Source organism: Epinephelus fuscoguttatus, linkage group LG1, assembly GCF_011397635.1.
Source record: "Epinephelus fuscoguttatus linkage group LG1, E.fuscoguttatus.final_Chr_v1".
Lineage (NCBI taxonomy): Eukaryota > Metazoa > Chordata > Actinopteri > Perciformes > Serranidae > Epinephelus > Epinephelus fuscoguttatus.
Window position 1 is genome coordinate 16,889,001 of NC_064752.1, and position 25,265 is coordinate 16,914,265.

The 25,265-nt window shown below is 41.1% G+C and overlaps 1 protein-coding gene across 2 annotated transcripts in view; it reads right to left on the reverse strand.

Annotated features, from left to right (window-relative positions):
• eya2 (EYA transcriptional coactivator and phosphatase 2) overlaps positions 1–25,265 on the reverse strand; it is a 42,864-nt gene that overhangs the window by 8,642 nt on the left and 8,957 nt on the right. Inside the window, exons 2-10 of one of the 2 annotated variants that reach the window (XM_049586087.1) lie at positions 19,183–19,262; positions 17,766–17,802; positions 17,139–17,259; positions 15,209–15,325; positions 8,760–8,836; positions 8,329–8,512; positions 7,043–7,179; positions 6,817–6,900; positions 1,950–2,039 (exon numbers count right to left, since the gene is read on the reverse strand). In XM_049586087.1, the coding sequence (XP_049442044.1) occupies positions 1,950–2,039; positions 6,817–6,900; positions 7,043–7,179; positions 8,329–8,512; positions 8,760–8,836; positions 15,209–15,325; positions 17,139–17,241 (792 nt within the window). In that variant the 5' untranslated portion in view covers positions 17,242–17,259; positions 17,766–17,802; positions 19,183–19,262. Of the gene's footprint in view, positions 1–1,949; positions 2,040–6,816; positions 6,901–7,042; positions 7,180–8,328; positions 8,513–8,759; positions 8,837–15,208; positions 15,326–17,138; positions 17,265–17,765; positions 17,803–19,182; positions 19,263–25,265 lie in introns of both variants that reach the window. The other variant, XM_049586077.1, reaches the window with a different exon arrangement.

Sequence of the window (25,265 nt, forward strand, 5' to 3'; positions counted from 1 at the left end):
CTACAATGACTGCCACTGTGCTTTATGCCAGGTAAGAAAACAGCACCCAAATGTCAAACCTCTTGCTACAGAAGGCTGTTGCAGGGAAGGTTTTCTGGTATGCCAGCTTATACTGTTGGATACATCCTCGCTGCTGCTATTTTCCATCTTAGTGGAAATAAATCTAAGTTAAAAAAAAAAAAAGTTCAAAAAAGGAGTTGCAAAAGAACCGAGATGCAGAGTACTGCGGTGGGAATATTAAATAAATGTAAGTAGTAAGGTTTTTGTATAAAGTATGGCATAATGTCAAAGATATCGTGTTTAAACTATGATTGGAGCTGAAACTGTGACCATGTCCAGACAGGAGTACATGAGACACATCATAAATCCAAAAAAATCATGTTCCTGCTCCTAATGTTTCTATTGACATTTGCTAGAATCCACTGTGGGTCTCAGAAAACAACCAGTCAGAGCCGAGCAGTCTCTAACGCAGCTGTCAGTCATGTCAATCAGAGGTGGGAGTAAGTCACACATGTGCAAGTCATAAGCAGGTCTCAAGTCACAACCTTCAAGTTTGAAGCAAGTCCTAAGTCACTGTGGTGAAAATCAAGCTACATAGTTACTTTACAAATTAAGATTTTGCACTCGAAACATATGAAAATACAAGTACAGCTGGAACTATGAGTCAGTTACTGAATTGACAGAAAATACATTTGTGACTATTTTGTTAATCATATAAGTTGTTTTGTGATGCACGAACATTTCATAGCTCCAGCTTCACATATGCTTTTGCATTTAATTATTTGATAATTCTTATTAATAATTAATTTTATGTTGAGGTTTGAACTGTCTTGGGCTCTGGGTAAGTGTGACACTATCTCTCACTAGTTCCCCCACCTCTGACGTTAATAACTGCTCATGAACTGTGATCCAACAAAACATGAATCAGTTTCTGTTACTGCACTGCCTATTTCTCACCTCAGATGTTTTCAGAAACATTTTTAGTGCATTGTTTAGCTGTAAAATGAGAAAGTTTGCTCTGGCCAGTGTCTCATTTTGGCTTGACTGTTTTCAACATGGCAGCCGGGTCACAAGACCATTGTGAGACAGGTTAGTTTTACCCCACTGACGATGTGTTGTTGCAGTAGTAACATCTGAAGCGAGAAATGGGCTTTGCATTAACAGAATCTTGATTCCTGCTTGGTTTGAATGCTGTTCGCACGCTGTGATTGACATAATTGACAGCTGCATTAGAAACTCCTTGGCTCTGATTGGTTGTTATCATTCCTCTGTGGTGGATTCTTGCAGATGCCGTTAGAAAAACTACGAAGATGCAGAGGAACAGGAAATTTTTCACAGATTATCTGTCTCATGCACTACTGTCTGGAATTTTTTTAATTTATTTAACCAGGAAGTCCAATTGAGATTCTCTTTTAAAAGAGAGACCTGGCTGAGGTAGCAGCCAATCACAACACATTTAAAATGCAACAAATACAACATATAACACAAAAATCCACAATAAAACTATTCAAACATAGCAGCCTCTTAAGAAAAACAAGCATGTCTCTGTCACCACATTCTTTATGATGCCCTTAAATTCATCAGTGGATAAAAGTGTTTCTAACCAAGGTGCAGAGTAGGAGAATGCAGTTTTCCCCAGATCTGTTAAAACCCTGCGTACATTTAAAAAGCAACCACTTGGAGGAGTGTAGCTGGTAACCACCAGAGCTGACACACAGAGGGGTGCATGGAGGAGGTTGCATGCATACACAATATGTCACCGTAATCAATCACGGACAGTAGGAAAGTAGACGTAGTGACAGTTTCATCAAACATGACAGACTTAAAAAGCAACAGCTAAAACTTTAGGAGAAAGGTTGATAAAACAAATCTTGATCCTGCAGTTTCCTAAATACGCTCCTGTCACACTTTTTTAATGCGACAATTATCACTCAAATTTAAAAACTCACCTCCAAGTCATTGAAGAAGAGCCTCGCGTCGGCCAGGTTAAAGATCATCTCCTCCATCCACAAACCAAGAGACACCGCCTTTGAGGAGTCCTGACACACACACACACACACACACACACACACACACACACACAACCCTTGAATTAAAAACTTGCTTTCAAAGCCACAGTTTCATTACAGGGTTAAACGTTGTTGTGTAAACTTGTGCATCTGTTAGTTAGACATAATCAAAATTTGAACCACAACTACAACGTAATTTATTTCATCAATTAAATGTCTTAGCATTGATGTACTGTTCAATGTATTTGTGTCTTGAGGCATGTTCAGTTTATGTGTACTGTTGTAACAAATTTCCTCTCGGGCGCAGGACAGATTCTTATCTCAACATCAGTCACAAACATCTCAGCAAACTGAAATGAAAGAAAACTGGTCTGCAGACTACAGCTTGTGGTTTGACCTAGTTAATAAGAATGATGTCAGCACAACATCTCCCTCTAATGTCAGGGGCTGCACTCTTATTAATTAGTGAATGAATAATAAAACCCTGAGCTCGGGCTGAGATTGATGGCTTCAGAGGTCTGGTATTCAGAGAATAATCAGTAAAATTGGATTACTGAACATCATTACTCTTGTCGTGATTCTCGCCCTGTCAGTTCAGCCGCCTGCTTGTCTCTCTGAACAGCTTTTCTTTCACTTCTTCCGCAAACTCATCAACTGGATTGACATAACAGGTTTCTGGGAGAGGCGGGTGTGAATATTTATCTGTCAATCAAACTCTCTGCCAATTCTTATCTTCACTAACTTTCTTCTGACTCATTTACTGGGGATTTCTTCACCAAGTGCACCAATTTTCATCATTTCTCTCCACTGGATCTTTTTCCTGATTCATTAAATTATGCACAGAATCATTAAATTTAATTAATTTAATTCACTGCTGACTATTAAATTAAACCATTAGGAACACCAATTTCTTAACCTTATTAAACTTAAGGCTTCAGGCTTAACAAACCATATCAGTGTTCTTGCAGGTTTTGCTCCTACAAGTATTCTTTGCTGATGAATGTTTCTTTTTAAATTAGGTTATCACGTAAAGATGATGTAACTAATGTAGCACCAAGGCTAACAGTCTACAGACACGCTAGCAGAACAACAGTACTTTGAGCTAAACGCTAATATCAGCATGCTAGCATACTCACGATGACAGTGCTACTATGTTCAGCAAGACTAATGTTAACTATCTTAGTTTAGCTTGTTAGCATGCTAGCATTGTGAACTAGCACTAAACAGCTGAGGCTGACGGGAATGTCATTAGTTTTCCAGGTATTTCAGCATTCAGTGTCATATTAGGGCCATTATTAAATGAAAAATAGTATAGAAATGATGATTAAATGGATAATTTGATGAGAAATAACCACAGATAAATGTGAGATTAAAGTGGTAAATGTAAGTCAACATTGTTTTCTTATTTAGATTTAATCGACCCATTATTTTCAGTTTTTAGAATGAATAAAGCTGCTGAATGCACACTGTGTTCAAACTGGATCAGGCACAGGACTTTGATCCATTGTTTCAGCATTCAATCAAGACATCTAGCCAAAATAGTTTCAAAATTAAACATGTGCAGATGTCCGAGACGTGACCCAGCCATTAGCTGTATGTCCCTAGCCACGTCAAATTATGACATTGACATGAACGGGCCTATTCAGCTATATTGCTAAACTTTATGTACCCAGTGTGCATTCAGCAGCTATATACATCCCAAAAACTGTAAATAATAAGTCAACTAAGAAAAACTAAACTACAACTAATAAAGCAACACTGACTCACACAGAACACAAACCCCTGGGCTCCTGGGTGAAAGCCCTGTGCTCATCTGCTATTACTTCCTTCCTACATGGACATTGTAGCCTTTTATACTAAGTCTCTGGACATTCTGGCAGTAAATTTGTGAGTTTTTTTTAAACATTTATTTATTTTATAATCTATCATTTTTCTTCTGAACCAAAAAATCGCACCAAATGGGATACATCATATGGCCATATAAATCTGTAAAAATAGGGCGCAAGGACTGGAGAGGTTACACATAATTAAGACAGAAGACAGTGCTATGAAAAACTGAGTAAAAGGCAATTAACAGTACTAAAAAAAATAAAAATAAATTGATTAAATAATCACTGAATAATAAGCCTAAAGGAGAGGCCCTCGTGTGCAGCCACAATACCCAATCAGGAGAACCAAACCCTGGCTGGCAGTAAGGTGATCGCCTCCCGTTCTGCCATAGTAAGTTATCTCCCCAACATGAGGGATGTCTGGACTCTCTTAAATTTAAATTTATTGTAACTTTATTACTTTAATCTCAGACTTTTTCTCAAAATATTACCTGCCTACCACGACTCCATTTATTTTAAATTTCATATATTTATTTATTTGCACCTACAATGACCTAATATGGCATTGTATAAGCCAAGTTTTGCACAATTTAAAGTTTTGACCTGATGATGGCACCAGACGAAAAGCAAACGGACCACCAAAATGATTATAATTTTTCTTATGGGGGATGTAAATGTTTGTCATGTAAATCCTTCCAATAGTTTCTGTTTCAGTCCCGACCTAAGTTATAGACGGACCATCAGACGGGCATCCACAGCTGCTCACATGTCTAAAAATGAATGCAGACTTGATGTTCACTGTGATCGATGGACACAAGTCTAGCAAGTGTTGAGAATCTCCTTTCTGATTTTCTTGTCATAAATAAAAGGTCTGAATGAATGGCAATGACTGCCAATACATGAGAAAATCTAAAACACACCAGTGCTATTTAACTACCTAACTACAGTGGATATCTTTCTATCATCACCTCACACTGCCCATCCTCTCCTCTCCTGCTCCTTTTATCCTGCATTGGAAAACACCCAAACAAATACGCAGGGGTTGTATTACATGAACTTTACTGAACGTTACTTACACGTAACAGTTTTATTTCTTAATAAGATAACTGTAAATTATCACCCGCAGAAACACATAAATCATAATGTGCGGGCATTCAGGCTGACAAACAGCTTGGGCGTGTTGTTTTTTTCCAGACTACAAAAGCAGGTGTGTGTGTGTGTGTGTGTGTGTGCAATGTATTGTTCTGATGGCAGCGTTGGCTCGTCTTTGGCAGCGAGACAGGAGAAGCAGAGGGGTGTCAGCCAAAGGTGAACGTTAGATTAGGGCGTCTGAAATGACAAGCGGAGCTGTCTTCTGGCAGAAACGGGCTTGATGACACAAGCGGGGTAATTGACGACAAATACAAGACAACCCCCCTTGGAAACAAAAAAGAAAAGGTGTGAATAGAAAAAGGTAATTGAGGACGCAGGGTGGAAAAGGTTCAGTAGGAGGAGTGGGAGGATGACAAGGAGAAAATGACGAGGGGGAGGATTGAGAAACGCTGGACAGAGGAGGAAGAGATGAATGGAAAAGGTGAAGAGGGAGGGGTTAAACGGCTTACAGGATTGTTCTGCTTGTCTAATAATTGAAATAATTATCTATAATCACCTTCCTCCAAAAAAACCCCAAAAAAACAAGGGCTGCTCTACACAAAGGTGCAGATAAAATCCTCTCTCTGATAATCCCAGGGAAGAATTTAAGAAGACAAAAGAAGGGAAAGACAAAAAAAGCATGTAAAATGTTCAGTTCCCACCTTTGCTCTCATGCAGGATGTTTGATATGGGAAACACACGAGAGGACAGAGGGGTGCTGTATGATAGATGAGATAATGGAAGAGCCGTTACAGGGGAGGGAATCAGCTCCTTATGTGGATCTCCATTCACCTCTGGCTCGCCAAGCTGGTGAAAACAACTGTCTTTCAACACACCCATTAGTCTTTCCTGCACACTGGGTTCAGACTTGCCTTTACTTATAGGTCCCAAACATTTGTTTATGATAAGAGTTTAATAGGCTGACCCTAATGGGAAGAGGCTGGGCTGTTAAACGTGGACAGAAAGCAGGACACAAAGTGGACATAATTTATGCCAGAAACAAATGTATTATAGTTGTCAGGGCAGGATGAGTTGGCTGCGAATTTAGTAGGGGAGAAAAAAAAAAAAAAAGGAGAATCTTGTAAGCCCTCTTGACGCTTTAGATTGTTAATCTGTTTTTCCGCTGTCACTCATTTAATTCCTCCGCTGCATGTCTGAGTTTTGATGTCAGAGTCTGTCCAACTGAGTTCCAGCAGCGGGGTGTTTGGGTGGTGGGAGTAATCAGGAATTTTTGGCACATGAGTCACATTTCAACACATCCACTCTTGCTCTCTCCGTCTCTCGTTGTCCCCCCCCCCCCCCGTGGCAGAAAAGAAAGAAAAAGAAACAACGGCATGCATGGCCTGCCGGGGGCTGAACCGATCAGAAACGCTGCTCTCAAACTCCCATCAGCCTTGTGTCAACCCGCAGGGGGACCGTGAGAATTCAAAACACGCATCCCCGGCCAAAACCAAGAAACGCACCACTGTCCGCCCCTCGTCAGCTGCCTCTCTATTATGTAAAGGTCCCACCGGCTGTCAGTCACGCCGCAGGATGCCTGCGTAGCTAAACAGCCCCGGCGCATTATGAAAAGAAACAAGAGGGCAGAAAGGCAAAACAGCCAGCGTGTGAAAATGCTCAGGGATGAGACCCAAAGGTCGCGGACTTGACTCAGGCAGCCAAACCTTGGACTGTTAGTCAAATAAGCACTCGATCGCTGAGACAAAGGGTGATTTGACTGATGCAAGACTAGTTTGTTACCCTGGTGAACCGTGCCCACCTACTGCGTGATTAACAGTCAGAGTGTGATGAGCTACAGCACGTACTTCTTACAGTAAATGACAGAGGGAGGGGTCGTATCACCGTACCTTGCCAAATCGTGAGGAGAAGGTTCCCGTGAGGAGCGAATGGAAAATGATGATGGTTTCATCCAGGTCCCAGATAAACACACGCTGCAGGGAAATAACAGATATGTAATGTTAACCTCATGAACGTTTGTGTGTGTGTGTGTGTGTGTGTGAGAGACAGAGAGAGAAAGATAAATATTGTAGAGAAATACTGATAATTTTCAACACTGTGTGAACGTGTGTTTACCTCTATATCAGAGTCCAGAGGTGGAGCGGGGTCATTGACTCTTTTTCTCCCTCTAAGCTTCCCATCTGACCCCCGTCGTGCTGGGACCCCCTCCTCTTTACCTGGTGTTGGGGGGCTGGGTGGTGGGTGGTACTCTCCTAGAACACACACATGTAAAACAATAATCAGTCTCTAGAAAACAACCCCAGCAAGGTTCAGACTCAGAAGTATGTTGAAGGAGAATAAAAAAGATGCTACTGCATTGCATTATGGGAAGTGTAGGATCCAAGGTTTTTGGAGCCAGGAACTAAAAGTTACGATATCTCTGTTACAAAACCGATGATTGGTTCTTTTTCTTTTTTATCTGCCTCTTGAAAGACACCCAACTTTATGGAGGTGCAGGAATAAATCACTGGAACATCCCTTTAATATCATGTACACCACAATGAGAAAACAGCTGCACATATTAGAAATAAAGTGAAAGAAAAAGCACTCAAACGAAGCTTACACTTGTTTCAGCGTAATGGCAAAATGAATTTAAAATGGGATGAAAACTACTTTAGCAGGCACCTTTCCCCTGTTATTTTCCACTGTGTTTTTATTCATACATTCAAGCAAATACGTCGCACCCTGTAGAGCACAGTCCATTTTTGTATGTGCTTTTGTTTAGTGTAAGGGTTGGAGCAGGGCTAAGCCCCTGGGAACAACACTGGGCTTTGAAGCCAATTTTGCATAGTGGCAAAACGTGGGATTATAACTTCTGGGTTCGTCACATGATGCCACTGGGCACAAAAGACATTTTCCTATAGACTTACGCTGTCAATGATTCGTTTGTAATGATGTATCTAAAGAGCAGCTTTGGACAGTCAGCCTTTTCTCATCCAGCAGCACACACCTGGAACACTGTACCCATAGAACTGAGGAACATCACATCACATCTCTTATGTCATTCTCTAAATCAATAAAATTTTCATTTTCCTTAATGTGCTTTCTTTTTATGGTGATGTCACTGTCTTGCTAATAGTGCTTATGTGCTTTGCTTTGTGCCTGCTGTACTTTTGTATAACTTTAACTTTACTCGTCTGCCATAAGTTGCTAGTGCTCTTGCTCCATAGGCCCAATGATGGAGAAGATTCAGGTGTTGGGGCCCTGCCTCCAACACTGCATCCAGTTGTCTTTATACATCCATGGGTTAGGCACAATAAAGATCTAACTTCATGGTTAGTTGGAGGATGGGGAGGCACTTGATATGCATTGTTTGTCATTTAAAAAAACAAGAAAACAACTGAAATATCGTCACTCCTTACCTGTGTGTGACTCTGGGCTGTGATTGGGCAGCATGACAGGGTGTTCTGGATGCTGATAGGCTAACGGAGCTGTGATGGCAGCGGGGCTGATGTTGCTGCCGGCTAGGTAGGGGCTGTTGTAGTGATGTGAGTTATAGTACGGAGAGTACTGACTCTGACTGTAGCTGGAGTACGCTGAAAACTCCTGTCGAAACATAAACAATGACTTAAATTAGTCAGTATCAATAAAATATGAACATTTTTACTCTAGAAAGAGGCGTCCTACATTTAGACTGTACAATGATATAAGACAGTTATGACAGTACCTAAATTAAGATGTTATTCGTCAGGATTGCTGTCACTTAAGGTATCTGTTTTTCTATATATCATTGTTGAAACTCTTCAGCTGTCTTGGCAGAAAAAATTTTTTGTGTTGAAATTACATTACTCACTTGTTGGGCAGAGTTGAACGGGGTTGAACTGGAGATTGCGTGGGTGCCTTGAAATATTCCAGATGAAATACCACCACCTGAAAAGTGATGTAAAGACAAAGTTTCAGGTAATAAATCATCATGCAGATTTTAAAATCACGAAAGAGATCTGGCTGCGTTTCATCTTGTGTTGATGAATCCACCTCTGCTATAACTCCACAACTTTTGATCTGATCTGTGAAACTGTGTGGAGGAAGGAACGAGCAGTACACTTTGACCCCGTCCTCAGTGACAGCTCAGTGCTGCAGGAGCTGGGAGTCAGATTTATGTTTGACATAACAATACAGGTGGGAAAGTCGGCTGCTGCTGCTGCTCTGGGAATCTTCTCAGTCTGATCAAGCCAAGGCAGGAATGTCTTCCTCCAAGCAATTTCCTCCCACAGTGACGTTGCCTCACCCTGCATCCTTCTGTCAAATCTGTCTATGCTATTTGTTTGTCTGATTAATTATTTTTCTTGTAATCTTATCACCTCCACCTCCAGCATTTCTAATTTACATGCCACTCCCTCTGTTCGTCAGTTAGCTGGATATCTCAAAAGGTTACCAACGGTGCAGCGATAGAGGAACATAGGTGAACAGATACAGTGCCTACTGACCATGTCTTGAAATGGAAACTAAAAGGCTAACAGCTCTAAGAGCGTAGGCTGAGGGACACAACATGCATAATGAGTTTAATTTAGTACTAGCACTTGCTAATTAGCCTTTGAGAAAAAGTGCAGTTGGGGTTGATAGGTATTTGGTCACTAACTAAAAGTGGTGTTTTTTTTGCTTCAACTAAATGATATGTTGATTGTTGAATGGATTGGCTATAGAATAATGACACCATCAACATTTAGACTGGTTTCCTATAAAGGCCCATTCATGCTCAACATTAGATACAGAGACGGAAAGGGAGATGGAGACTGATGGAGCCTTCTGTCCATTCTTTGCATTTCTGAAAGCTCATGGGTACAGACACAACAAAGCAGTACCACCGGATATCACAGAGTGTGTGGTGTAGCTCAAGTGAGATTCGACCGTCTAAATCATGTATACATGTCAGAATCTATCTCGATGCAATTCTGTCTTCCACTGGGTGCGATCTCCTGGAAAAAGGAAGGCTTGATTTTTTTCCAGAGGGAAGGCTGACCATTGCTACGATGGCTCATAATTTCGAAACCCCAGTAATCCAAAAAATGTCCGAATGGACTGAAAGCCCATTTGGACAACAGCCTGATATCCCAACAAAAACATGTATATTGTCTGGAGGGCCCTTTCTGTGACGACATTCTCCCAAGCAGAAGCATGTGGCTAATTATTATGCAGAATGACATCATCGGATATTCCACCTGATGGTGTGAAGGCGTGACCGGCCCTACTCTGCCTCTGATTTCCTAGTATTCATTACCTGTGTTGTTGTGGTGGTTAGGTTTAGGCTTGAGGACTGCGATTGGTTACAGTTAGGTCAAGAATACCAGGGACAACCAATCAGAGGCAGAATAGGGCAGGTCATACTGTTACCATAGTAGGAAGGTACAGTGATGCCATTCTATATAATAATTCTGCATAATAATTATCCATGTGTGTAGAGTGTGTAGTGTATTTTTGGAGAGACAGCCCTTCGGCGCAATGGCTGTTTTTTTGGGGGGGGCTGTCGTACAAATAGGCTTTGGGTCCCTGGAACATTTTTCAGACTATTGAGGCTTCGTAATCATGGGCTGCCGGAACAATGACATGGCACCCAAGGAAGTGTGTCAACCATTGCGCAACCAAAACAGGAAGTGGACAGTGCTTTTGTTTTTTCCCCTTGTAGCTATCAGTCCCCCAGAAAGTGCGCTGAGCTTTGAAGCCAATTTTTGTAGTGGCCAAACAGTGGTACTGCAATTTTCAGTGTCCATAACGTGTTGCAATTGGACCTGAAAAGACTTTCTCCCATTGACTTACATTAGGAAAGAGACATCTATAAATCAGTGGATAAAATGTTTTGAGTGTCACAGCCCCATGAAATGGCTTGTTCTATCAAGATTTAATCAATGTGGTCCAATAACATGAAGTGAGTCAATCGGCCAGTGGAAGTTGGCCCTTTGACCACACTCAGCGGCTGTAGGTCCCTAGTGCACCTGCTCTATGGGCCAATTGATGCAGAAGCAGTGCCAATCATCTGGGTAATTTCATACCACGGAAGTAGAGCTTTTTGGCTTTATGTGTCACTGAGTAATTTTCATAGGAATGGATGGGGCCCTGCTGCTAATCCTGTATCCAGGTCTCTTACTGTAATACATCAGTGGTAGCTATCCCCAGTAACCAGGAAGAGTGTCAGTGTAAGTTCTTTGCAGTTACTATCCCCAAGTAGCATGAATGGCTGATGGTGGAACAACCAAAGTAAGTGTGGAGAACAAAATGCAGTGTGTCCTGTGGTGTTGGTAGGCTTTTAGGAAATCGGGAAGGGACTCAATTGTCATTGCGACAGTGGCGCCAACAATAGTACCACAATGCTGAAAAGTCGTTTGTTTTTGCCGTCAGTTTTGTCTTGACAAACTTTTGATCTCCATGTTATTAAAATTCATCCTGAGGGGAAACTGAAAGTCTGAATCAAACTTCAATCCGTCCAACAGTTGCCAAAACATTTCACTCAAAACCACAAATTCCAACATCGTGGTGGCGCTAGAAATAAATTAATCTTCTAGGAACCATACAGGTCTGAGCAGAATTGAGTGCCAATCCATTAACTAAGTGTTGAGATGTTTAACCAGATAAGTGAAACTTTTGGCAGCACCTGGTGTCTGTGTGGATTTCCCCGGGGTGCTCCTCCCACAGTCCAAAGACATGCAGGTTTGGTTAACAGGAGGCTTTAAACTACCAGTATTGTTATAGTCATGTAACGTGTGGTGGCTGAAAGGGCCTGTTATTGACAAGTAAGATCCTGACAGTTGCTTGTGCAGATATTTGTGTACTTTGCAATTAGAGTATCGGCACTGAAAATGAAAACAGGTCAATTAACCTTTGCAAATAATTACTTTGTGGGTGGTTTTTATTAGGCCCAGTAGGAAGCTACAGTTAATACAAGTTTAAGTATCTGGCGGAAATGGTGTGAATAACAAAGAGTTACTCTCCTCTTCTCTGACATGAACCTGAACCGTCCTGAAATATTTTAAAGATTCGCTTCCTCAAGTCTACCCTCCATCATTTCCTCAGTCCACTACTGCTCCCCCGTGCTCCTCATGTCTTCTACTCCACTCCACAGTGCATGACAAACAGCAGAAAAATGACTCAATGGAAGAACCACACTGAAACCTCCCCGGACAACACAACAATCTTCAAAGCGACTAAAGGAAAAATACAGGAGGTCTCTGGAGTAAACACAGAAAGGCTCCCATAGTCCCCATTTGGTTTCAGTTGTACGCACAGTGTACAGTACGTGTTTTGACTGCTTCTTGTGGTGTGTGTGTGTATGTGTGTGTGCCTGTGTTTGCGTGCTTGTGTATTGTGTACAGTATAATGGATGACATGGAAACATTCTGAAATCCTACAAACATTTGGTTGTTGTGGCAGTTTATTACCGTTTGAAGTTTGCAGTTAATGATTTATGCATAAAAATATTCAAACAAATTTGTTTTGTTTGGGAACAGTGTCTTTCAAACTCAAACTACACTCTGTTAAAAAAACTGTTTGTTGGTTCAACAGTCATTGAGGGATCAGCAGTTTGTAAGAGGTTTCATCATAAGTGTGTTTACATGAATATTTACATTCCCGTATAATGTCTGACATCTGAATATTCTCTTAAAGAGGAAGTGATAGGGAAAACCACGGCTAAAAAACAGAACAGAGATGGGGGTTACAATCTCCTCCTCATGTTCTGCTACCAGACTACTGAGTCTGGTCTCTTGGAATCTTTCTAACTTTTAGGGCTGTCCCGAATACTGTTTTATGGGCACCGAAGCTTTGGTAGTAGGTCAACGGCAAATATTCAAAGCTTCTATCAGGGTGGAGGGAGAAAATTCCTTTTTTTTACTATTTAAAATAGGTAAAATCTTATTTTATTGTAGAGTTGTGTGCAACGTATTGATTCACTCAGAAACCTCCTTGCCCTGCTCTTGCTCTCTCTGCTAATCATGAGACTACTGCTGCAGGAGTGTGAGCTCTGCGACAGTTGGTAGGAGTCCGCCTGCTCACACGCAGTGACAGGGCTAACTGTTAGCATCATGCGGCTAACAGTAACCAGCAGTTATTGACAGGTTTAACAACAGAGCTGAGCTGTTTCAGTGTCAGTGTGAGTTTGTTAGTGTTGTTTATGCTCTGCGTCGGATATTAGCCGCTGCTGCTGTGTTAGCTCATACTAACTGGGCAGATGTTGACCTGACCATTCCCTGAAGGAGGCCAGCTTGGGCGGGAAACCCCAACATCACAAAAAGACTCTATTTTGAGGGAAACACTGAATGCTCTTAATAGGGGCCGTTATTTTTGCACTTTCAAATTCACTGTTCAATGAAGACACGCGGCAGGCGCACTCAAACGCCCATTTTTCAAGGTGTGACAGCCGTGCTTTGAGTTCAACTTTTGGAACATAGAAGCACGCACTGCATGTCATGTGATGAGAAACAACCAATCACGGCTGACATATCTTTTCCTTCTCCGTAAACATCAGTCTGTGGTAAATATGGAGGAGAAGTTGATTACTTTGGTGCAAGGCTACCCTGCCGCTGCGCTCTTTAAAGCTGGCACAAAAAAGGCACAAAACTAGCACCCTGACCTCGTGTTTTTCAGGCGGTTAAAGACACGGCATGTGTACGGCCCCATAATTGGCCCTGAATCTGAGACGCTGCCTTGACAAAATGCTGTGGAAAAAGAAGCGCAGAAATAGCAAATTTAGGGTTTGAAAATAAGAAAAAAAAAAGAATATTCGCATTCAAAAATTGAAAACCGATTACCCACCCAACTTAGTATCCAAATAGTCAAATATTCGGGTCCAGCCCTCGTAACTTTGGCCCTCATTTCTATCGGGAGAATCTAAGTCCTAAAATCACTAAAATTAAGCCCAAGTCTGTGAGACAGGTTGGAAGCAAAACAGCTTTTGCAATCCAAACCACTTTAGTTGGAGGTAAAACTACAAGTGAGCGCACTCTAAATGTCGGTAACAATAATCCCATATTACTCACAGAAAAGATGTGAGTGCACAGTTACAACAAGACTGGCAGATGAAATTGGATCTCTAAATTCGGCTGAATCTTTATAATGGACAGTTTGAGTACTTATTTAATCGTTCATCTTTGTTTTCTCTTCCAAATAACTTTGGCTGACCAGTCGTATGTATGATTGCTACTTTTTCTTGCCCCGTCTGATTTCTTGTTCAACTTCAATCTAACTCGCTATGTTCGTAAGTGGTTTTTCTGAGAAATGAGAAACATTATGAGTGCCCCGACTTCACTTTTACCTCCAAATAAAGTGTTTTAGACAGACGCGGTCTTAGATAAAATTTTGGCTTGCTGACTTTGTTTTTGCGTTCTTGCCTCCGAGATCTCTGCAACAAATTGGTGAGTACAAGGCTACTATAACCCATTAAAACTAACGGCAAACAAGCAAATACCATCTCTTTAAGGAGTATGTGAACACACTAGCCAACTGTAATAAAGAGATGAGCTCGTATTACAATTATTAGGGTACTTATACAGTAACTGATATACAGTATGCAGAACCATAACCTCGTCTGTTTAATCCTGTTTTGTGTCTCCTTTGTCTCATCCGTACAGTGGAAACAGGGTCATCCCCCAGCCTGCAACATTAAACCTCCTCACCCCTCCGTATAATGCACCTTAACCTCTCCCCTCTCACACACAAGGTCAATTTCGCGCTGCTTTCAAAGCCATAAAGTCGCACTGAGCGAGTCATGCTTTGGGCGCCGGACGACTGAGGAATGTGTACAGCACAGATACACACACAGACAGTCACAAACACACACGCTCATTTGGCCATGTGTGGGCAGAGACTTGCACACAGCTTCATGTGAGTTTTTGTTTTTCAGCAAAGACCCTCTGCTCATCTCTGGTTCCCTCTGTTATTCTTGTTTTTTTCCTTTCTTCCATCCTCTTTGTCTATATGTTTTCTTACTGTCTCTGCTTCTCTCTAACAGACACAAACGCTCGCATGCTGTGTTGTTGGTCTGAGTGGAGAAAGGGGGCCTGACCCCGAGAAAAGAGGAGGGGTGGGGAGACTTTTGACGCCAGGAGTCCAGACCGCAGCTAATGGAGAACAGGTGTGGCAGAGAGAATGAGAGGAAAAGAGAGAAAGAGGAGAGGAGAGGAAGAGTAAAAAAAAAGGAGTAAAGGAGTTGAGGAAGGCGGCACGAGCATGGATGCTCCTTTCAGTGAGGTTGAAATAAGGTTTGTGTGTGATACTGTGTCCATACATTCAGTGCATACAGTGTTTCCGACTAACCGTGTGTGTGTGAGTAGCTGTAGAGACTCTGACTGGGAGGTGTGCTGCCGAAGTTCGAGTAGCCAAGGATTCCCGTCTGTCCTGGAGAGTGACTCAGGCCATCTTCTGTTTTAATGTCTAAGTATGGAGAAATGCCATTGAGGGATCACAGGAAGAATTAGTCTTGTTTCATGCAAAAAAACGAGCCAACGTGCAGAATTATAGGCATTCATACAAAGGGAAAATATTCAATTTAGATCTTAAATTATGCAATAATTAATTTTAACTAAGTCTGTATTTCCAGTACAGCTAATAACAATTACCAATACCACTGTAGACGATGCATACTTTTGATTGGGAGGCTGATAGAACAAGTTACATCTTTGCTTGCAATTTAATTAGATGCCTAAAGAACACACTAGGGCTGCAGCTAACGATTATTTTCATTGTCCACTAATCTGCCGATTATTTCTTCGATTAGTCGACTTACCATTTTATGGAAAATTGGTTTAAATTTTTAAAAATGTCGGCCTGTCTCTCCCAAACCCCAAAATTATGTCATCTAATGTCTTGTTTGATACTCACGCCAAAGGGTTTTAGTTCACCGTCATGGGAGAGTGTGTAAAGCTGCCAATATTTGAACGCAAGAAGCTGCAAGAGTATTTTGGGGTACTTTTATAGTACTTTTATATGAAAAATGACTCAAACCGATTAGTCAACTACTAAAATAGTTACCAATTATTGTAAAAGTCGATTAGTCATCGATTAGTTGACTAATCGTTGCAGCCCTAGAGCACACTATTGATTGTGCATACCTGCCTGTTTTGGTTGTTATGTTATGAATTTAGCTGTTACAGACACCTCCTTACTTAGTGCTTTCCCAAGTTAGGAATCCTAAATTAGGATGGCATAAACCCTGTCCTAAATTTAAAAGAACTGCCAAAAATAACAGCAGCACTGTTGCTAGTTTTGTATGGCAATGACAATGAAAATGGGGAACAGCATGAACACTGAAATATAATGACTGAAAGGCCACTTAGATTGTATGAGGCTCTTTAAATTTTCTGGACCATGTACTAATGGGTATATTCTGACAGCCAAGATGACTAATCAATTATTAATTAATAAGAATTAATATAATTTTGAACATGATTGACGTCCTTCACTGACACAATTAGTGCCTTCAACCCCTCGTGGCCAAAACTGACACTCTACCTACCTACCTACCTACCTACCTCCCTCATCCATGATGCCAAACAAAATGTTGTAACACATTGACGCATAGAACTCCGACAGCTACAGAAAATAACCCTGCCATTAGCTTGCATTAAGTGCAAGGTTATCCATGGCAGATGACTTTAACTATTTCATTACACACAACAAAATTTCATGACTTTTCCAAAACTTTAAATGATTTGAACTAATTCTATGACTTTTCAAGGCCTGGAAAATGTGATCATAAAAATTCCATGACTTATTCAGGTTTTCCATGACTGTGGGAACCCTGAAACTTAGACACAGGCATGGCAGGATGAGTGCCGATTGAAGAACCAAATTTACAGTTATAGGTAAGATTTCTTAAAGGCTCAGTGTGTAAGATTTAGGGGGATTTAGAGGCATCCAGAGGAGAATTTCTTCTGTGTTCATTGTTAAGGAGGTTTTTACCAGGAGCCAAAGTATCTGCAGATGTCGCTTCCTTTCCAAAACCACCAAACCCTGTGATTTAAACTGGTTAAAACTATTTCTATTGTGTTATTACTTCCAGAATAAAACAAAAGAGAGGACTTTAAAGAAACAGACAGAGCTGTACTAACTTGCAGAATCTGATGTAAAAAGTCTGAGATTAAACTGCTCCTGATTCATCACATCACAAACGTTTACTTTTGAGATGATTGTCAATATAATGCATTTATATATTAATCTATACAGCTGTATGTTTGTTTGTACTCACTGTAAGATGGCATGCTGTAGCCCTGTGTGTGGTGAGTGTAAGGTGTGTATGGCCCTGCAGGCTGGAGGGCAGGGCTGTACTGGGTCTGTCCATATGCAGCCATGACACCTCTCCCCGTCAGCTGATCTTAAAGAAGGAAGAAATAAAGAGGAAACTTAAATTGACGAGTTCTCTTTCTCTTTGTCTGCTACAATAGAACATCTGTTTTTATTACGGTTAGAACTGAGTGTGAGGAAGAACACACTAAACACGCTAAGGATTTACAGAGCAAAGGAATTAATGCCACACACAGAACAAATTGAACTCTGATGGGATGCATACACTTCTTTTTTTGGCAAGAAACAATTACAGAAAAAACTTAACTGGACTTAATTATAGGAAAAGAAAACCTCCAGTTCTTGGTCAAATAAACTTAAATAAATTAACAATCACACAGTTTGAGGCTAAAGCACATCGATTTTAAAGGATGTGGCAGTTTCCTTGTGATTTCAATCAACAGACATTAATAGTGCATAGTTAGCTTTTACTTCTATTCTTAAAAACACAGGGCATACATTGCAGTGCATGGCAAGAAGTAATGCAATTCCACTTCTTAAATTTCAGTCAGAAATGTAATGAAAAACTCACCTGCAGTAGGTAAGTTTGTAACAGATAATAAGAAGCCCTGTGAATGAGGCAAAAAGAGAACAATTAACACTGAAACCAGTTAGAAAATGAACAATTATAATTATACAAAATAAAACTTGAATTAAATGGAGTTGTAATCCAGTGCTATTCACATAGTAAGCAGTACATTAAATGACATTTTTCAATATTATTCACTAATGATCTTTGTACAGTTCCAGAGAAACTGTGTAATACAGAAGGTGCACCTTCAACTCCACCAAAATTGTGGTAGGTTTTTAAAAAAGGCATTACTGTCTATTTAAAATAAGATACTGTATAATTTACTTGATTTAGTCAAATTTTGAAAACATCTTATGTAAGTGCTACAAGTATATCAGTGTTTCAACAATCAGTTGGGCAGCATATCCATCAGGGGAAAAAACTGATTCACTTAAATATGGCGATTTTGATTTTTTGTTATTTTTTTAATGCCTGTATTGATATATTTCAAATGTGGCGGTGGAATATGTTGACGCTTTTGTCATGGTATTCTACGAGTAACATGCATCCATTAAAAAACCCCAAACAAAAACAAAAACAAAAAACAAATCGAGAAAAGAGAAAACAGAAAACGGCAGACACTCTGAGGACACAGACCTTCACTTGCTTGAATAGCAACTGGAATTTTGCCAGCTCAGTGTAAACTTCACAACAGAATCAGCAAACGTTAGGTTGCTGCCATTACACAGATTAGTCCCAGCCCGCTGTGGGGTCGGCGCTGGCTTAATTTGACTTGCTAAAGCTGCTACTAAAGCTCCCTTTTCAGAGCTTTCGCCTGCTCTCCCCCATCGAACAGTGTCCTAGTGCTTCACTGAAATAAAATTGTTTTTAAAAAGACCATAAAATAGGTATTTGTTTATTTAGCACTTTTCTATGCAGTATATGATGCTGCTGATACAAAAGTCAGATAGACTGACTGTGTTGTGCAAAGTTTCTGGAATTATGCCTCATGATTTACAGTCACTGTAGGTGTATAATTCAACTCTTGTCCATGGTCTAATGTTAAAAAATTGCAATAAATCGTAATATCAAATATCAATACTTGTATAATTCCATTATTTGAAAACCACGATACATATTGAATCAGTACCCAAGTATCGTGGTAGTATCGAATCAGGAGATAAGCATATCGTCCAAGCCCTAATATCCATTATAATCAGGATATCATTGCTTGCCCTCATGAGAGAAGATCTTCTCACTCCCAAAGATGAGCGTGTGTAGTCCTGATAACTTAGCATTATGCAGGGTTTGTTTAAAGAGTGTATAATTTAATTGCTAATTCCACATACAGACTGCATGACTGCAGTAACTCTAGTGAGCAGCCACTTTTCATCTAAAACACTTTACTCTTTTTCCCTTTGTAGTTCTGCCCTCTCACCTGGCTCTGTAGAGAGAGCTTTATCCTCTTTATCCCGTCAAACTGCTGTTAGTCAGGTTCGTCTCGAGCCGTCAACTCTCCTGTGGAAACAATAGCAAACCCACACCATCAGGACACAGGTATGCAGGTGACTGACACATGGCAACGTGCCCCAGGCCCTGTTGCTGCAGGATGAGGATGAGGAGGAGGAGGGGGTAGAAGTTATTTTCTCCATGCACATGGTTCAAGAGGTGAATAGAAAGAGAGAGAACAAGATGAATGTGGTATTGATGTGACGAGCGTGGTCATTAGAGACCGACAGTCAAATGATGAGTTACGGGAACCTGACAGGTAACCTTGTTTCTGAGGAAAATGTTACAAAATGATCCATTAACGCTGACTCACTCTGCTGTTTGGCACTGATGTCATGCGTGTTGCTGTGTGTATGTGTGTGTTTACTTAAAAGAATAAACCAGAAAAGGAGGACCAGAACAAGGCACTGGTCCAAATTGTGTCAGCTCAGTTGAATTTCTCATGTATGTCAGGTAATGCGATAAGATAACAAAGCTTTGACAGGAAGACACAGGAGAGATTTTGCAATACAACTTCTACTGAGGTGGCTATCGCTTTTACTGTAATCCTCTGATTGTATTAGCATCACATTAACAAGACGTATGGAGGGATAATGGGGTGAGAGAGAAAAAGAAGAAAGGGAGAAAGGAAGGGGAGGTCCCGACTCAGTAAACTGGAGGTCAAAGGATCAATGCCACATGAATTAGTCTGAGCCGGAAACTGAATGAGGTCAGGCTGTTTGACAGCAGGTCCTAAAACTAACTCACATAAGGTACCAGGCAATCTGGAATTGTGTTGGGAAACTTTCAGGTAGAATCAGGTCATCTACTAACATTATAGCACCAAAAATATGTGGGCACTACCCTCAGTGTACATTTGAGTTTTTTTATTTGGTGCTTTTAACTTTGTTCAGCAGCCTGGGGAATGTCCTATATGGTGGCCAACAGTGGCAAACGTGCCCAAATTATTTCCATTATGAGAAACACCCTGCAGCATCAGAGAGGATGCCAATTCAAAAGCACGTACAAAAATCCAAAACAATTACAACAACAGAAACATGCTACAGAAAGCCAAGACAAATACATCAACAGCAACCACGCCACAAGCACGGAAATGATACAAAGTCAAAAACGCACAGACAAAATGCAACCGAAGAGCACTGCATATCCAGTCAACACAATGAAAGTTCTCCAGGCCTGTAGGGGGAGTGCTAAGTAGGTTAGCATGATTTTAACTTGACAGAGAGAGAAAGAGACAGGAAAAGAAAGTTTGTCATTGAACAAGCTGAAACCTCGCGAGCATGGAAATGCCAAAAAATGCAGTTCCTTGAACGTCCACTTGAGACTGGCTCCAATAGCTAGTCAATCCCCCTTGGCCCTACATGTTAAAATGCCCTACTTTACAGCAGAATTAAACATGTTTACAGCCTGGTATGAAAAACTGTTTGGTCTCTAAAGCTAATTCCAACATTTATGACAACTGTACAGGGATGCATTCTTTTTACAACTCACCCAGTTACATTTTATTACGGCTTAAAGTTACGCATAACTTTGGCGGGCTGCTTTGAGTGACAGGCTGTCTGCTGATAGACGTCTGCTCGGCTTCCTAGTAAGAGCCACCCCTCACTTATCCACGGCGCCAAAAACCAAGATGGTGACGGCTGAAATGTTGACTGTGAGCTGTCTTGGGTGTGGCTTCAAAACAGGAGTCCACAAACTGATGGGTGACATCACTGTAGCTACGTCCATTATTTTTATAGTCTATGTTTTTGAAGTGAGGTACATATTCTTTTTCGCATTTGGCCTTTGACTTTGACTTTATTATAAAAAAGCAACAGAATACATAGCTTTTTTTTGTAACCCCGCTTGAAAAACAAACACTCTCTCTTGTTTGGACCCTTTCTCTTAGTGCTCCCCCTAGAGGCCTGGAGAACTTTGGTCGTGTTGACTGGATTCGCAGCATTTTTTGGTTGCATTCTTTAAAAATAGGTTTGTGTTTTTGACTCTGCATTGTTTCTGTATGTGCAACAAGTTTGGTGTCAATGTGTTTGGCTTTCTGCAGCATGCTTTCTCATTTGCAACACATGTTGTTGTTGTTGTTGTTGTTGTATTTGTTTTAGATTTTCATATGTGTTTTATATTTAGCATTGTTTTCGGAGCTGCAACATGTTTCTCCTCATGGAAATGTTTCAGGCCATGGTGTTGCATTTGCATTTCTTTGTAGATATCTGCTGTTTCAACTTGCACAAAAAGAATCAATGATGGTTTACTGACTTTGATGTGAAAAATTCTGACTGGCCCAGCACAGAGCAACAATGTCAAACCCATCCAAAACATTTGGGCTGAATTGTAAAGCCAAGTGCGAGCCAGGCCTTATCGCCAAACACCACTGATGCTCGTGTCTGAATGTGAGCAAAGCCTTGCAGCCAGCTTTCAAAATCATGTGGGAAGCATCCCCAGAAAAGTGTAGTCTAGTATAGCAGCACATTAATTCAAATAGCTTTGGAATAAGATGTTCAACAATCACATGCAGGGTGTAATGTTCCAGTGTCCACATGCTTTGTTCGCATACATTACAGCCACTCATGTTTATTTGTGCTACATGACAGTGCACAACAGGCTGAACTACCTCTCCCTCTTTCTCTTTTCCCTCTGTCTCTTTCAGCTTCTGTCTGTCCCTTTGCCTCTGGGCCATTCCAATCTGGCAAAGCTGCAGCTAACTGCCTGACCCCTGACCTCGCTGACAACACCACGACAGAGACAGATGACAGTCATGAATTACAAGGGCAGTGGGGTTTTACAGCGGGAGAGGATGAAGGTGAGGGGGAAAAGTAAAAGCTTTCTGAGAATTGTGACAATGTGCTGATCAACAGAAGCTTGACTGGCATCACAAAACCTGAGAAGACGTTCACTATCCTCTGTGTTGTTCTCATGTCATTAACAGGAGCGTTTTATGACAGAATTGCAGAGAAAACAGGTCTCGTGTTGTGTCAGCTCCAGCTGATGGAGCCGCCCTCCTGGCTTTAAAAACACCCAAGACAGCTCGCAGTGTTTTCTGAGTAAATACGTGTATTTCAACCACGAAGCAGCCACAAAGACTCTCAGGCCAAAAATCCACCTGCACATCTGTGTAACTGACCGTAAAATAAACACAAATAAAACGGACCATTAATGTGACACTCAGGAGGTGATTTAGTGTTTGTCATGTTAATAACAGCCTTGTGTAAAAAGATGAGCGCAAAACCAAGATACAAATTGGAGATATGTCTCATCTCATAAGTTCCAAGTTATGATCACTCCGATTTTAACCAAAGCCTCAAATTAAGCAACAACTCATGTCTTTTTTTCCAACTTCAACTGAATTTGAAATCTGGGCTTTAAATCTAAACCATGTGTTCGTGTTTATCATTTTTATTTTCCACTTCAGAAATGACCCTTCAGATCTCGCAGCCTCAGAGATCCTGATCTGACCTCTATCACAGACAGAGTGCGAGGCTCCAGAGAGTAATGCGGATCCCGCAGCACAGAGGGAAAATGTGGAAAGTGCTGTTGTGCTTTGCATTTCCTATCACTTTCCAGGGAACAAACGTGAAAGCAACGCCTGTTCGGAGTCCTCTTGACTTCAGCTGCATCCCTGCAACAGTCCCGTATGCACACACACGCACGTACACACAAAAACACAAAAAAAACTGTGTGTGATAGGGAAGGCACTTCCTGGTTCAGGGTGAGGCCTGGGAGGAGGGCGCACAAGGCCATGGGAACTGCAGGACACCGGAGGAAGATGAGCGGAGCTCAGCAGAGATGTGGAGAGCCGAGGGCTGAAACTAAAGCTAAAACAAACCCAGCGGGGCCACGGGGGGCCACGGGGCCACAAGGCCAGTCCCACCAGCTTCACCTGGGTCCCAGGGTTCTGCTACACCACTGCTTCTTTCACGGATATCAAATTCTAGCCTTTGTGCTGATGGATTACATCACAGGATGGTGTATTGTGCTTTAAGTTGAAATGTCATTTGATACAGTTAAAGGAATACGCTGAGCTTATGCAAATTTACCTGCTGTTCAACTGAAATGTTGAGTAAAAAAAAAAATAAGAGAGAGACACGAAACCGATTCAACTTGGTTCATTTATCAGGCCAGACACATCTAAAGGAAAAAGGGTTTCTAGTTGTTCCAAACGACCTCAACAGCCCAGACGCCAATAGAAAATGTTGGCTTTGTGCATATCTGCAAACCATGCATAACCTACATGTGTACTTTTCATACATATCAGCGTTTCTGAAGTGACATAACACATGAGCTGACTTTGTTATCAGGAGGTGGAGGGGATGGTGAATGATGTGACATTTAGACAAAACACCTGCCAAGCCACAGCCCACTGTTTGAGACCAACAAGGAGAAACAACGGTTGCTCTTTAGTGAGTCCTGCCTGTGTTTCCAGCAGCTTTTTAGCCACCAGATGTTTTTAAGTGCACCATTGCTCTTTTTCCACAAGCTGTGTTTCCAGACATGATTGTGCCCCCAGTTAAGCCAAGTCATACAGGGCTGCCCCCTAATAATCGACCAAACATTAGTCGACCAGAAAGGTCATTAGTCGGCAAGATTTCATTGGTCGCTTAGTTGCAGAAAAAAAAAAAAAAGTGAAATTCTGTTAGGAGCTGCACCTTGTCAAGTAAATCGGAGTGGACCATGTGGGAATTTAATTTGAAAGGACAGACACAGGAAGTGGCCACGCTCAGCAGTCAGACAGGAGTCACGTTAATTTACATGTCTGGTACCTGCGGTTATTCCACAGGCTAGTTAACAACATGTCGGTGTGGGATCATTTTGAGAAGGTGAAGGATGAACCCAAGGTGATATGTAAACTCATCTTCATTGGTCGACTACAAACATGACGTATCATCTGAAACATGGAAGTAGCTACATGCCCATTAGCCACTTAGCACAATCATTACTGCTTTGCCGACAGCGTCATTAACAGACGGCTCGCTCAGTGTGTGACATGCACTTGTAGATAAAATATAGGCCTATATTAATGAAGGTTCATTAGTACGGTTTTGTATTTCTCTGTAATGTAGCACAGTGTTAACAATGTTACTGATACTATTCTTTCTCACGCCTTCAACTCAAACCATTGTGTTGCCCCGCCCAAAATATATTATCTAAATATTAAATTAACTATGTAAACATGCGGGCGACTAGTCGACTAATGGGATTAAATGACGACTATAAAGACAAACAAGAAGCAGTGATCATTCAGGTGGGGTCACATGAAGTCGTACAAGGCACAACTCCAGTGAAATGTGTTCCTGTAAACTCCTTCAACTGTTGCATTGCAATTAAGTCCTTCTTTGCCTCTTCTTACATCGTAGGCTGCAGCTTTATAATCATCCATGTTTGCCCATGTGGTTCTAGTAATCCATGGTTTCTGGTTGTGGAAAGATTTAACGGTAGTTTTAGGTCGTTTAGGCTTCTGTTGTTTTATAAATTAAAAGCAACCAAATTTAAAATAATTATTTGTCAAAAGCATTCAGAGTGTTGCACTGTTTTTAAGTGATGAATTATTGGTGTGAAGGATAATTGAGAGATGGATTTTCATTTTCTTTTCTGCTAACCTGCCAAACCCTGCATGAAATGGCTGTCAGTTTCAGTACTCAAAAACTGTCCCATACAGTGCTGCAAAGTACAAAAGTAAACCACACAGGGCTTCCTTCTTTCACATCAAATTCAGTGACTTCTCAAGGATTTTCCAGGACAAATTCCCTCAAATTCACACTCAACATAGAGTAGTAATAGTTTGAGTAACAGATCAAAGTTAATTACTGTGATCACACTGAGATTTTTTTTTATAATAAGAACTAGCAGAGAGAGAGGCTTTTCCTTGCAGACTGTATGAACATGCTGCTCTTAAGTAAAGCCAGAAAGAGGTCTACAAATTAATTCATACCTACGTCAATAAAGCTTTTAGATGATGGCAGATAAAGCCAGAACTGGCCCTGGAATATGATATGACCATGTGTGTTTTTGTACAGGTAT